This window comes from Leishmania panamensis, assembly GCF_000755165.1.
Source record: "Leishmania panamensis strain MHOM/PA/94/PSC-1 chromosome 35 sequence".
NCBI classification, from domain to species: Eukaryota; Euglenozoa; class Kinetoplastea; order Trypanosomatida; family Trypanosomatidae; genus Leishmania; species Leishmania panamensis.
This window is the reverse complement of record NC_025882.1, coordinates 324,258-337,149: the sequence shown is the minus strand read 5'-3', so window position 1 is coordinate 337,149 and position 12,892 is coordinate 324,258. Positions and strand designations below refer to the sequence as shown.

Genomic DNA, 12,892 nt, shown 5'->3' with positions numbered 1-12,892 from the left:
GGCTGCGTGAGCCTTTTTGACGGCTGCGGGATGAAAGGCATAACAACTCGAGAGAAAAGCAAACAAAAAGAGAGCACTATGACCCCCATATGGTTGCCCTCCAAGGCGAATGGGTGGACAACACGTACACAATCGCGTACGGGAAGAAGAGAAAGAGAGGTGACGAGAGAAAAATACTCTCAGCATGCACGCGCTAAAGGAGGGACACGCACGCACAGAGCAGTAACAAAAAAATAGAGAGAACAGAGGCAGAACGAGGATACGACTAACAACGATAACAACAATAGGCTAGACTGCTGAGCCAACCCTAAGCAAGGCGAGGGGAGAGGATCTCGACTGTCAAGAGAAACAAACAGAGACGGAAGAGGAAGAGCCAGTTTCGATTGTGAGAGTGGTTCGTGACGTGCGTGTGCAATTCCTCGTCTACATGGAATGAATAGCGCATAACGGCGCCTCAGGCCGTACCAACACAGCAGACGAAGCCGTAGCAAGAAGAAGAGAAAGAGAAAGGAAGGAAGAGAGAGATCGACAAGAACCGACACGCCGATCTGCCTTAAAAAGAGGGAAGGCTGCAGAGCAAGTAAATCTGCGGACGCTCTGGTGTATGCACGTACCACTACAGGCAAAGCTCGATTGTTGGCGTATATGCATACATAGCTATCTGCGCCTCTCCATGTGACTCTATCAGCTTCCAGAGAGAAAAGAGCAAGAGGGGAAAGATACGAGCAATAGGTAGACATGCAGAAATGAGGCAAAAGATTCGGGAGAGCATGACAGTAAGGATGCACCACAGAAACATCGCAGGGGAGGCAGCAAGGAGTTCAAAATAGGAACGTGCCGAGTTCAGCAAAGATAGAGACACATGCGAATGCAGGTCACAATGCCAAGTGCGAGTCGGTACACGCGACGAAGACTGCTTCACTCTCTGGCTTTGAAGGACAAGACCCTTTTGTTTAGGGCATTGAGAGAAAGGCCGCGCATTTTTCTTTGAAAGGGAGCGGGGCGTCAGCCACTTCACGCCGCGAGGAGCACGGAGTTCAAGAAGAGTAAGCGAGATCGCGCAGCTAGGGAAGGGAAGAAAGGGAAAACAAAGAAAGGAATGTCTTTCCTTCGGTCCTCGCTTCCTCCCCACACCCACCCACACACACTTCGACCATAGAGCCCTGCTGCCCAACCGGGGGAGTCCTAGTGAAGACTTGCAGTGTGAAGAAAAAACCGAGCTGCTGGCGAGGACGAAAGGGACGCTATAACGGAAAAGAGAGGGCGACGTGGTGTGCGGCAGTGCTACCCGGTGAACTTCTTAGTCTACATGGTAGTAGCAAGAGGCAGGTTGGTAGTACAAATTACTATGCAATTCGCAGTCACCAGAGCTGGCAGTACATGGCGACGTACGTCCCTGGACGCCGGCGGGGTCTTGGACGGCTGCGCTTCTGGATAAAGGGGCAACGATCCCGACTGGGGGTCAGACGATAGAGCGTCCGCGGTGCGGCCGCTGTTGCGTGGCAGTGCAGATAGTGTGAGGGAGTCACAGAGGGCTTCAACGGCTGCGGCACACATATTTGGGTTCCATTTTTTCTGCCCTACAGCGTAGTGCTTCCGAATACCTTCTGGGATGCAGCTCGCGGTCGGGGCGAGTCTGCGAAGCGGATCCTGGGGAGAAGGTGGTGCTCTGACTAGCAACTGCTTAGTGGCGTACTGCACCTCACCCTTCGGCACTGACGCGCCCGGGCGTTGTCGCTCCCACGCGAGCAACGGCGGCAGCGGTGCGTATTTGGGAAGATCCGCAACGAATTCGAATTCGCTCTCTTCGCCCTTAGCTCGATGCTCTCTCGCCTCGTTGGCGGTCAAATACCCCTCAACAGTATGCTTGAGAATAAACTCTCGACAATTGCGCAGTGTGCTCTCCAACTGCCACATCAGCACCGTGTGCCCCAGCTCGGCGATGGTGTGCGCCACCAGTGCTCGGAGGTATACCAGCGTAGCGCGCTCCCCAGGTACGGCGTAGTACTCCATGCCCCACACCACATCGGCCGACCACAATAGGACCTTCAGTTCACCAATAATTGCCTCTACAACGTCGGCCTTTGCCTTGTTGTTGGCTAGATAGCAGCCGATTATGTCGTCCAGCCCAAGGTAGTCGTAGATGGCCAGCAGACCATGATTCGAATCCAACGTCCGCTCAAAATACTGGAGACCAGTCGTGAGTCCACCCTCATCAGCTGGGAAGACGGCGTGCATACGGTCGGGGGTGAGACTCTTGAAGAAAGAGTCGCCAACCATCTCGAGACGCTCAAAGGCTTCTCCACGGTGGATCCGCTCGCTGGAATGCGCCACCGCACTCATATCGTCGCCTCTCACTGACATAGAAACGCGCAGAACACCGCGGGACTTGAGAAAGTAGAGTAGATAGCGCACGCGCCATCGTCGCATCTGCAGCTCCGTCGAGGACAGCGAAAGGAGCCGGTCAAACGAAAGACTACCCCGCTTAGGTGGTGGATTATGCAGGGTGTTCCACCAACGTCGCATGATTATGTCTACCAGGTCGAACTCGCGCAGCGTGTGCGGGCGGTGGTAGAGGAGACCGCGGCTAGGCACGCCATCCTCGCCAAAGAGCGGTGACTCAGCATACAGGGTGTGGAAGCAAGAAGGGGCAGGGGCGGTGGCCGTTGCTGTGTGAGGCAACGCCGACTTCAAGCGTTTACTGCCAGCCAGTGAACCAGCCTTCTCCGGCAAGGCCTGCGGCGGCGTCGACGGTGAGGACGAGGCCTGCTCGAGAAATGTGAGAATCATACTGATTGTGCGTTTCAGCAGCGCAACGCGTGGTATGTGGTCGACAGTGTGGCTATGCGTGCTGTAGCTGCCCTCCAGACGAGTGTCACACACGAGGCAGCGTCTGGTATCACTGTCATAGAAGGGCCGTTTGTTGGAGCGCGGATCGTCGGCCTCCGTAACAATGCGCTCTGCTCGCATGATGGCTTTTCGGGAGATGACTGCCTCCTGGGCAGCGTTCACCCACCACTCTTGCACCATCGGGCTGGAGAAACGCTTCGTCGGCTCACATGGTGTTGGCCGCGACGACGACGTACATGCCACCGAAACTGACTCACAGCACTGTATACATACGGCACGAGGAATACGGCAAAGCGCTCGCCATGCAGACGTGCGGCGAAGCTGCATCGGGTAGCCGAGGCTAGCACGATTTCTTTCTTTTTTTTTGGTGTGTGTGTGTGGAGGCCTCTTGTTTTCCCGTCTCAAGCCCCCTTGTCTGCCAGTCTTTGCCTACTAATAAAGATCAACATAAGAAAAGCAGATGACGAGGGTGGTATGCGGGATGTGCGCACGGTAGCCGCTCCGCCTTGCTATCACCGCTGCCACGGAGAGGGGGTGCGCACGCAAGTGAGCAAACTTCCCGCGCAAGTCTAAGGCGCGCGTAATAGAGCGTCGGAAAGTAGTTACAAAAAAATCCAACTGGGCACCTTCGACCAGTAACAGTTGTGTGCCTGTAGATTCCTCCTGCCAGGCGAAAGGGCGAGAGAGGAAGTGGTCACCAAAGGCGTAGAAGGAAGAGTGTACAGGAAGGCGCGTCACGGTTGAGGAAGAAGAGGCAGACGCACGTACGTGCAACTTGACGAGGAAAAACCCGATGGTCAAACCACCCATATTCAACGCAACACATGAAACCTCCACTTGCGATGGTCCCTCTCGGTTGACGTTTTTTTCCCTTGTCGACGATGCCGTGTGTTTTCTTTGCCGTTTGCACTGTAGCGCCACCCTTAACGCACGAAGGCCACAGCATGCAGAGGGAGTCGGTGAGCATTATCGACGCTCAACCACATTTGCTTGTTCCCATGGTGGGTGTGCCCTTTTTCGTTTCTGTCGGCATGCATGAGCTGCTCTCTTCCTTGTCTCTCTTTTCCTTGGTGAGACGCTCGCGCTGTTTTGCTCTTTCACTCCAACCAGCAAAAATGTGTCTTTCCTCCTTTTCGCAGGTTGCACCCCAGGGTAGTCGCTCTCCGTAACTGTACTTTCACGCATAACATTTCAAGCAGGGGCATCCCCTTAAACACGCATAAGTCATAGCAAAAAAAAAAAGCGCCATCACCTCAGAAGAAGAGGCGACCGCATACATCTGGGTGAAGCACGAAGCTCAAGAAGAGTGTTTGTGCACGCGCACAGCAATCAAAAACACTCAGTTTCACAAACGCGCAACGGAAGTGCCAAACGACTGGTTGACACACAGAGCAGCAGCCGAGGGGCTACAACGTGCTGAGGAAATACATAATTACAACAGAAAAGAAACGCACACACAAATAAATAAAAAATAAGCTAAGGTGTGAATCACGTCAGAAAATTGAGGGTCTAGAGAAGGGGCAGCGGGTATACACGGGTGCACAAATGCACAGTGAGCGAGAGGCCGCATACGCATGCGTGCACACGAAGTACGAGCGTAGGGGAGGTCGAATGAAAGGATGCATTGGAGGAGACGTGGGTAAAGCTACTGCAGAGGCGTCATGCTCTGTACGCATAGTTTTCCATGTTCAACGCTCTCCGTATCCTTTTCCGTGAGCATAAGATCCTTCCATGGCCCCTGGTCCAGCGCACTCCTGGCCTTTTCGGTATCCACACCATTCCTTAACCACCACGGTCGCCAACTTCGTCCAGTCATGAATCTTCACAGGATCGATATTTACACAAGAGGACGAGAGAGAAAAAAGTTGAGTAGACAGCAGCTCGCAGAAGAGAGAAAAAACTGCTTCCTCAAGCTGCCCAGGCCTGCCATACAACATGCGTCAAGCGTCACACTTGCCTCCTCCTTGTCACAGGCCTAATGGCATGGCGCGAAGCAGCGCTAGACGCACGCGCTGCAGCAATGACCCGCCTCCGTCACCTGAGCACGGCCCCTGCCGCAGACTCTACTCACCCCCTGCTTCACAGCCGCTCGCCACCCGGTGCATCCCTCTCTCGGGGTGGTGCAGGCACCCCACCACCACCAGTGGAGAGCGAGGGTCCGGTGGAATGTGTTCGAGTCACGTTCACACTTTGTCTGGCATATGGGTGGCGCAACCTGGATCACAGCCGCAAGGGCCTTTGGACGCAACGCCATTCCAGGACCGGACCGCCGAGATCCGTGGCGATAAGTCCCTCGGACTGCGCTACGCCGGAGTCACCTAGCCTTGAGACGAGCAGAGGTGGCTTGACATTGGCAGGGAGAGGGGGGCTGCCTGGCTTCCCCACACAGCAGAGTGGGAGGTGCTGGACCCTGCATCCCATGCCGAGGTAGACTCGCCTAAAAAGAAGCAGAGAAAGTTGGAGAAGAACAAGGGGAGAAAGGGTGAGCCAACGAAGAGGAAAAACCAAGTCGAAGGCAAGCAAAGACTGGGAGCTGGTAGAGCAAAGCAGAGCACACACACACACACACACACACGGACGTGAACAGATATTAAAGGCAAGAGAGAGAGGTCACGCTCTACTGTAGTTTTATTTTTACATTGTCGAACGAAAAAAAAAAGAGCGGCAGCGACTAGGAGAGCAGTGTCACCAGCTCCTCAGTTGTCGGACGCTTAGCAGGGTCGAACTCGCAGCAGCGGCGGATGGCGCTCTGCAGTTCCTTGTCCTGCAGAGTGGTCGGTAGGTCGGGCTGCATTGCGCATGGCGTGCCGGTTTGTAGACTATGCCGTATCTCGCCCGCGTAGCGCACGACGAACAGGTGGTCAGGTTCATTGTAGTTGTGCCATGGGTGCACGCCCGTCACCATCTGAGCAACGGTGATACCAAAGCTGTAGATATCCGCCTGTCGATTCCACGTCCCCAGGATAGCCTCTGGAGCCGAAAATCGCGGCGTCCCGCGCACCGAAACGGCGTCCCTCAAACTTCGCCCCAGCGAGGCAGCACCAAAGTCTGCCAGCTTGCACGTGCCGTCAGAGGTGATGAGGATATTTTCCGGCTTGATGTCGCAGTGCAGCCACGAGTGTTGATGAAGGTAGTCGAGGCCGAAGAGCATGTCGCATGCGTACTTGCGCGCCGCCCGCTCTGGGATCATCCCGAGCTTCTGAATGAGCGAACCAAGCGTACCAGCAGCCATGTATTCGCAAATGATGAAGAAGAAACTGTCCTGAACAGCGCAGCAGTCGTAACCGACGATATTTTCGTGCCGCATTTGCGATAGCGCCTCGACCTCGCGAATGAGCTGCGGCGCGTTCTGGTCATTCAGCGGGAACACCTTAATGGCGCTCAGCGAGCCAGTCTCGGATATGGCGAGGTACACTTCCCCAAAGGACCCGCGCCCCACAATCTGCGAGGTCCTGTGAAACACCTGGCCACTGACCGACACGATACGCTGCGGCAGTTCGCAGCTTGTGTGCGTCTTCGCTGAACCAGCGACATTCTTGTTCTGTCTATGTCCCGAGTCCGGTATGCCTCGATCGGAGTCCCCATTGATGTCAACGACGCCCGCACCAATAGAGAATCCTCCTCCAGTGTTGCCCTCGAGCGTGCCCAATGTCACCAAGGCCCCTCCGTGAAAAGTACCACCGTGTGGAAAGCTAGGTGCACCGTTGCGCTGGCCATCCAGCGCCGACTGATGGTGGTTATTCGACGAGGTCGAGATACCAGGTACGCTATGGGCATACTCAGTGTGATCGAACGGTAGAGCAGGCGATGGAGATGAGCCGGTGGATGGCAGCAGTGGTGCCCCGACGCGCAAAGCCTCACGCGCCACGATGAGCGGCATGCGTGTCTTCACCAGCAGCATGGACCTCATTTCTTCAGAGTCCGTACCACTGGTCTCCCCTTTTCTGCCTGTGCCGCAGTCATGCAGCAACAACGACGGCGTCGAGGCTGATGACTTTTCCTCCTCCTCGTCGCTGCTCTTGAGCGCGAAAACAGGAAAGAGGGCATCCTCACCCAAGCATACGTTCGACACCGGTACCAAGTGCTGCCGTGTCATGATGAGCTTTGATTGCTCACCCATCAACGCTCGTGCGAGTGCCGCCTCGCAGCCCGAGTTAAAGGTGTCACTGGGGACAAAGCCGAACTCACCAGAGACCACTTTGGCTGTGGCCGACAATCTGGCGAGGGAGTCCTCGTTGGTGGTGCTGACAGTTGTCTTGAGACGGTGCTGCCGCTGCCAATTGCATAAATGGTTCGCCTCGGAGAGGCGGTTCATCATAATCTCATCCCCCTCGAGGGTCTGCCATTGTCGACACTGTCGTCGATAACCACTCTTGATCAACTGCTGTTGATGCTCCACTAGGGCATGCATGCGGCGCACCGGCCACGAAGGCATCTCGCGCCGCTCAGCTGCAACGTCCATGTACCTCCGCACCACCGCCAGCGCCTCCTCCGCTTGGCGGTAGCGGACTAGCTTAAAAACAGACTTGACGAGCTGCATATCTGGAGAAAGAATGGTGTGCTGACTACCGATGATCTCAGAGACACCGTACTGCACCCACTGATGGTTCTGCTCGTAGTAGAGCTGCACGACATCCACCGGGACAGCCGTCACGATGGCCTCACAGACCACCTGGTCAGTGGCTAAAATAGAGCAGCCGAGGAAGTTGTTGAGAGTTGTGAGCGACTGCGCCACCACAACGCTCTCGCCCATGATTACACGCGCCTTTAGCTGCTCTGTTCCGGTGGTACCAACGTAATTGCACCCCGACGCTATACCCATGCCGACGCTGCACCCCATGCCGTAGAATGCGTCGCGCATCGCCAGCGCGCACAGACACGCCTTCTCCTGATGCCGCGGCACTGGAAAGTGCGAATTAAAGGAGATGACGATTTTTTGAAACTCGATGACCTCCACCACACCGTTGGCGCTTGTCGCGTGATTCAGCACCGTCTGCACAAAGAGGTTCACCACATCCACGGATTCGCCCGCATCCAAGGCGACGTTCGAGAGACTGACGACAAGAATGGTCGATTTCGTTCGGTAAAAACCGCGCTGCAAGAGTCGCGAGTTCTCGATCGGGTTCGTAGCGTTACCCTCGAGTGTGTTCCCCAGGTAGGGCAGCGCCAGCGGTTCGGCGGGTATCTCGTCCTCATTGACGGAGAAGGCGTTGGCGGAGTCGCCGCCGAGGGCCACGTCGCGGCGCTCGAGGCTCGGCCGCTTTAGTGCCCCGTCGAAGAAGGACTCATTGCACTTGGCGAGCAGCGACTGCGGCAGAAACGGGCGATGCGCGTTCAGATTTGTTAAGATGCACTGAAACTCGTGATTGATCACATCAGCGGAAGTAATGATGCGGGCGAGCATGCCTGGTTTCTGGCGATCGAGTGCAATGCGCATCTGCTTGGTGTCGTATGTGGCAGCGTGCGTGGAGAGCCTCGAAATGAACTCCACCACATGCTGCATCTCATTCATAGTCATCATGGCAACCCCACCGAGGAGGGACATGCAGATGATGATGATGCCCACACAAATCATAATATGCACGAAGCCATGGAGGCCCAGAGAAGTGTCCAGCGGCACAGCGTACGCGGCTACGAAGAAGGTGTTGAATTTTGCGTGGGCCCTGCGAAAGCGTAAGATATCCTCAAAGAACACAACGTAGTTGTCTATCCCCTTCGTGAGTATCAACGGGTCTCTCGGCAGCGAATGGTCTGTCAGTAACGTGGTGTTCTGCAGTGCTTCGTCGAAGATGGCCACTATGCGCTTCTCCAGAGCTACTTTGTCGACTCCTTGCTTGTTCCATCGAATCAAGCTACGGTTTTTGTAGCTGGAGGACACTGGTTCCCCATTATCAGCCTGGTCATCATCATGGGAGTACGCCAGAATCGTGCCGTCGCTGCTGAAGAGTATGTAGTGGCTGCCATCTCTTTTCTGGAGCCCGCGCTCGAACTTCTCAAACCAACTATCAATGCGACTGCTGGTATCACAAATGACCATAAGGTTCTTCATCTGCGTCTGATGCCGAATGGTCAGGGTGTTGTGCACCATGCCGTTGAGCAAGATGGGGTGGTCCTGGCTAAAGAAGTAGTCAAACCTGTGGTGGGTCCTTTTGGGCATATGGTTCACCACCAGTGGCACGAGCCTGTAAAAGGGGCCAATCCGTGGAACGCCGGTCTTGTCAAAGTCGATGTGGTTGACCACCATCTGCGAGCTGTTCAGTTCATACGAGCGCATATAAAAGCACCTCAGACTTGAGTTTTGGGGCAGGCACGCGATGGTCAGAGCCATGAGGGGACATTTTTCGGTGCTGATCAGGGACTCCTCGCAGAGGGATACGTAAATCGAATGCGTCGTTGGGATGTTAGCGGAGTACAGCCACGTCCACCACACGTTGAAAAAGGGAATATACAGGGCCCTCTGCAGTTCGGTTGTGTTCGTTGGAGTTTTGTCGGCCATCGAGGTGTGCACAAACGCTATGAGACTTTGCGTCTCTGCATGCAGTGCCCTATGGTACTCTTTAAGCAGCATCGTCGAGCTGTTGAGAATGACGCGTTCTCTCGATACCAAATACATACGGTGCATCAACATTGAGTACTTCTTATTCACAAAGCCAACCCCAACGCCACCAGCTAAGGCCAGCACAATAACGATCGCCAGGAGTACAATCAGCAAAACGCAGTTTTTGCGCCGCACTCGCGCGAGCTTCCGTCGTACAGCGGAATCCGCTGGGTCCTCCTTGCATTCACTGAGGAGAACAGCATCCCTGCCTGCCGACGTGGGTTGAATCTCGCTACTGCAGCTGCGACCCGAGTTCATGAAGTCCGCCGAGTGGTTGGCTTGGCTATCTACGGCTACCTGATTATCTTCGTCGCTGCTACACGTCGGTGGGCTAGCACAGGCCGGGGTGGGCGCAGGGAGCTCGGTCGTCCCACCCTCTCGGAATGCAGGCTGAGGCACCTCAGTGACGCCACCGTCCTCTGAGCGCAAATGACGGCGGGCGCTGCTGCTCCGTGCCACGTTTTCATCAGACGAGAGACTGGGCACATTGAACACAACTGCATCGCCCACATGCTGGTGCTGCGGCGCCGGCACCGTAGCGCATGACTTGGAACAACTCAACAACTTGTGCTCGTGATCGGAGCAGAGAGTTGCACAGGGAGGACCAATCCGCACCAGTGGATTTCTCTCCTTATCATGCGTGTAGATTGCGTCTTCTGCTTCGACGTCCGGCAGCTCGATGCCGTGAATGGGCTCCGAAATGGGCGGCAACACCCTACTGCGTCTCAGCATGTCCCTGCGTAAAGCGTAACAAATGAGCGAGAAAGAAAAAAAGGAAAAAAGGAGACCCTCGGCGCGGCAGGGAGGCGAGGGATGCAGTAGAAAACTAAAACGATACGGGGTGGAGGTGAAAGCAACGTTAGACGCACCAGCAAGAAAGACGGGAAACAAAAGTGAAACAAGAAAACTGTGTGGAGCTGAAGAATGCCAGTACGTTCAAGTGGAAACAAACAAACAAAAAAGATGAGCCAGCAGCAAAGACGACGAGACAGAGACCAAGGCAGACCAACCCGGACTCCCCTAGAATGAGCCGCAGCACAGCGCCTTCTTTGCGCCCTCCTCAGTGCCTGCTGCGCTGCGCTTGACAAAAGATAAGCGTTTCGCTTCTGCTCGTGCTGTTTCCCTTGATAACGCTCGAGATGGGGGAGAGAGACACGAGTTGATGAAGGTGGTGCGGCAAAGTGCACGAGTACACACACAGGCACACCCAAACGCAGCGCAAGTGTGAAGTAAAGCCGCAGTACACCTCTTGGTCGTGGTGGTGGTAGTGGTTTATAAAGGAAAGGAAAAAGAGAACAGCGACTGTCAGGCACGTGTTGAGAGCTGAGCATACAAAAGTAACCTCAAACAAGAACTGTAAGCAAAAAAAAAAATCAGAGAACAAACAAGCAATAGAGAGAGGCTCAGAAAAAAAGAGGCCCCACGAACGACTGAAAGAAAGTTGGATGCAGTGAATTACACACGCACCCACAGAGAGAGAGAGAGAGAGCACAAGGGAGTAAAACAACTCGGTTACCGTGGGAGAGAAATCAAAAGCAAAGTCTCGCCTCCAAAAAGGATAAGGAAAAATACGCCTCAGAACGAGTGCGCGTATCGCTTTTTTTGTTTTTCTTTTGTTTGGTTGTTTTTTCTCCGTGCAGAGGGTATCCTCGACCTGGCGCTTCTTCACCTTTTTATTATGAGTAGTATTGCTTGGAAAGGTGTCAATGTGTGTGGAGTGTGGGTGGGTGTGTGTGTTTGAGCAAAAGGGTGAAAACAGCCTTTAGCGCTTGCGCTAATCTCTAGAGAAACCCAGTCCGCAACCTCTCCCCCTCCTCTTTTTTTCCCTTTGCAAGGCGAATGTATATTGCTGTTACCGGAAAGTAAAGTCGATAGTGCACGCTACGATGTAAACTCTGTGAGAGTCGGTGTCTCAGATCTTCTAGGTCTGTGTAATGCTGACAGATGCGAAGGAGAGGCAAAAAAAGTCGTAGACGAAGCGCGCCAAGGCACGGGGGGGAGGTGTAAAGCGGCAATGAGCAGGAGGAAGGTAAAGTAAATAAAAAGGAATCGTTTCAGCAGTCTCAGGTCTACAAAGCGTGAGGCTGTCGTCACAGAAGTAAGGATGAAAGGGATCCACACACAGCCGCTTGAGCGTAGAATCTGACCCGGGTCGCTCCTTCTCCGCTTGACAAGAGTATTTGACTATGAGTGTCGGGGTGTATGGGACCGGGTGCGTGTGTATGGCTCTGGACCACGATTACTTAAGAACAGTATACGTACGACTAAGACGCTGGTGCCAAGAGGCGGAAAAAAAGGATACAAGATGATGAATTCAGCAATGTTGAGAGAAGGAAAAGGAAAAAGCACAGAGAGTCAGAGCAATGCCAACGAGCAAGCTAAGAAGCGGAGGAGAGAACACACACACACACACACACGCACGCAGCAAGAGAAACAAACGCGACACAAGGACAGAGAGAGAATCACACGCAGACAAGACGCTGTTTGGCCAAATTACAGGAGAATCAGAGAGAACTGCAGCACACACACATTGACCAAACTGCAGTCAAAAAAAAAAAGAAAAAGCGTAGCGTGAGAGAGAAACCAAACAGAGAATGAAAAAGACCAAGAGCCACAGAAAATAGGGCACCAAAGGTAAGGGTGGCCACTCTTCGCCTACCGTCAAGGAAAGAGGGAGAGAAATGAAAAAAAAGGGGAGGGAAGAGACGAAGATGTACACACACTGAGAGAGATCACTAGCAAAAAAAAAAAACGCTCACTGTTTCCCGCTCCACTGCTTCATGAAAGAAAAATGGGACAGGGAACAGCCAAAATACCCCCTCCTCCCAAAAAAAAAATTGCGAACGAAGAAAAAAAAGATCACAAGGAGTGCAAGTACAGCGGAGCACGACGTGAATAAAAAAAAAAGATCCAACGCTACTTACCGAAAATGGTAGGCTTTTTGTTATTTTCGGATGAGTTGATAATGGCAGCTCGGTGACCCACAAGGACGAGAGCACAGAAATGGAAAGGAAAGGGTGCTCGATGCCACTAGAGGACGTTTTTTTTTGTCACTCTTTCTTCACGAAGCTCTACTTGTCAAACGCGCGCACACACACGCCCAAAAGCAAAGGTCTGACTGCACTTCTTCAATCCCGAAGAGCGATAGCTCAAGGCCAAATACTAGACTATATATATATATATATATATATATATATATATCTCCAACGCTATCTTGACGCGCAGGTGTGAGTTTAAGTAGTCTTCGCTTTTTCTGTCGAAAAGGGAGAAACAACAAAGACCACCGCGGTGATCGACCTCTCTCCTTCTTTGTGTGAGTGATTTCGTTCTAACAACCGAATCTATGGTAGGTGAGAACAAATCCCCTCCCCCCCAAAAAAAGAAAGGCAAAGCAAACACACGCAGGCATGCACAGGCAGGAATGCGAAACAGACCAAAATTGAG

General features: G+C 53.6%; 2 protein-coding genes across 2 annotated transcripts, besides 1 other annotated feature; both read right to left on the bottom strand.

Moving 5' to 3' along the window:
• Nucleotides 1-1,305: 1,305 nt before the first annotated feature.
• On the bottom strand, nt 1,306-3,030 carry LPMP_350950 (RNA editing complex protein MP67; the record flags this gene model as incomplete). The annotated part of the gene is made up of 1 exon (XM_010704730.1): nt 1,306-3,030. The coding sequence occupies one exon, from the start codon at nt 3,028-3,030 to the stop codon at nt 1,306-1,308; it is 1,725 nt and encodes a 574-aa protein (XP_010703032.1).
• A 1,743-nt stretch (nt 3,031-4,773) lies between these two features.
• Nucleotides 4,774-5,285: a repeat region.
• A 236-nt stretch (nt 5,286-5,521) lies between these two features.
• Nucleotides 5,522-10,180, bottom strand: LPMP_350940 (mitogen-activated protein kinase-like protein; the record flags this gene model as incomplete). The annotated part of the gene is made up of 1 exon (XM_010704729.1): nt 5,522-10,180. The coding sequence occupies one exon, from the start codon at nt 10,178-10,180 to the stop codon at nt 5,522-5,524; it is 4,659 nt and encodes a 1,552-aa protein (XP_010703031.1).
• Between the last annotated feature and the right edge of the window lie 2,712 nt (nt 10,181-12,892).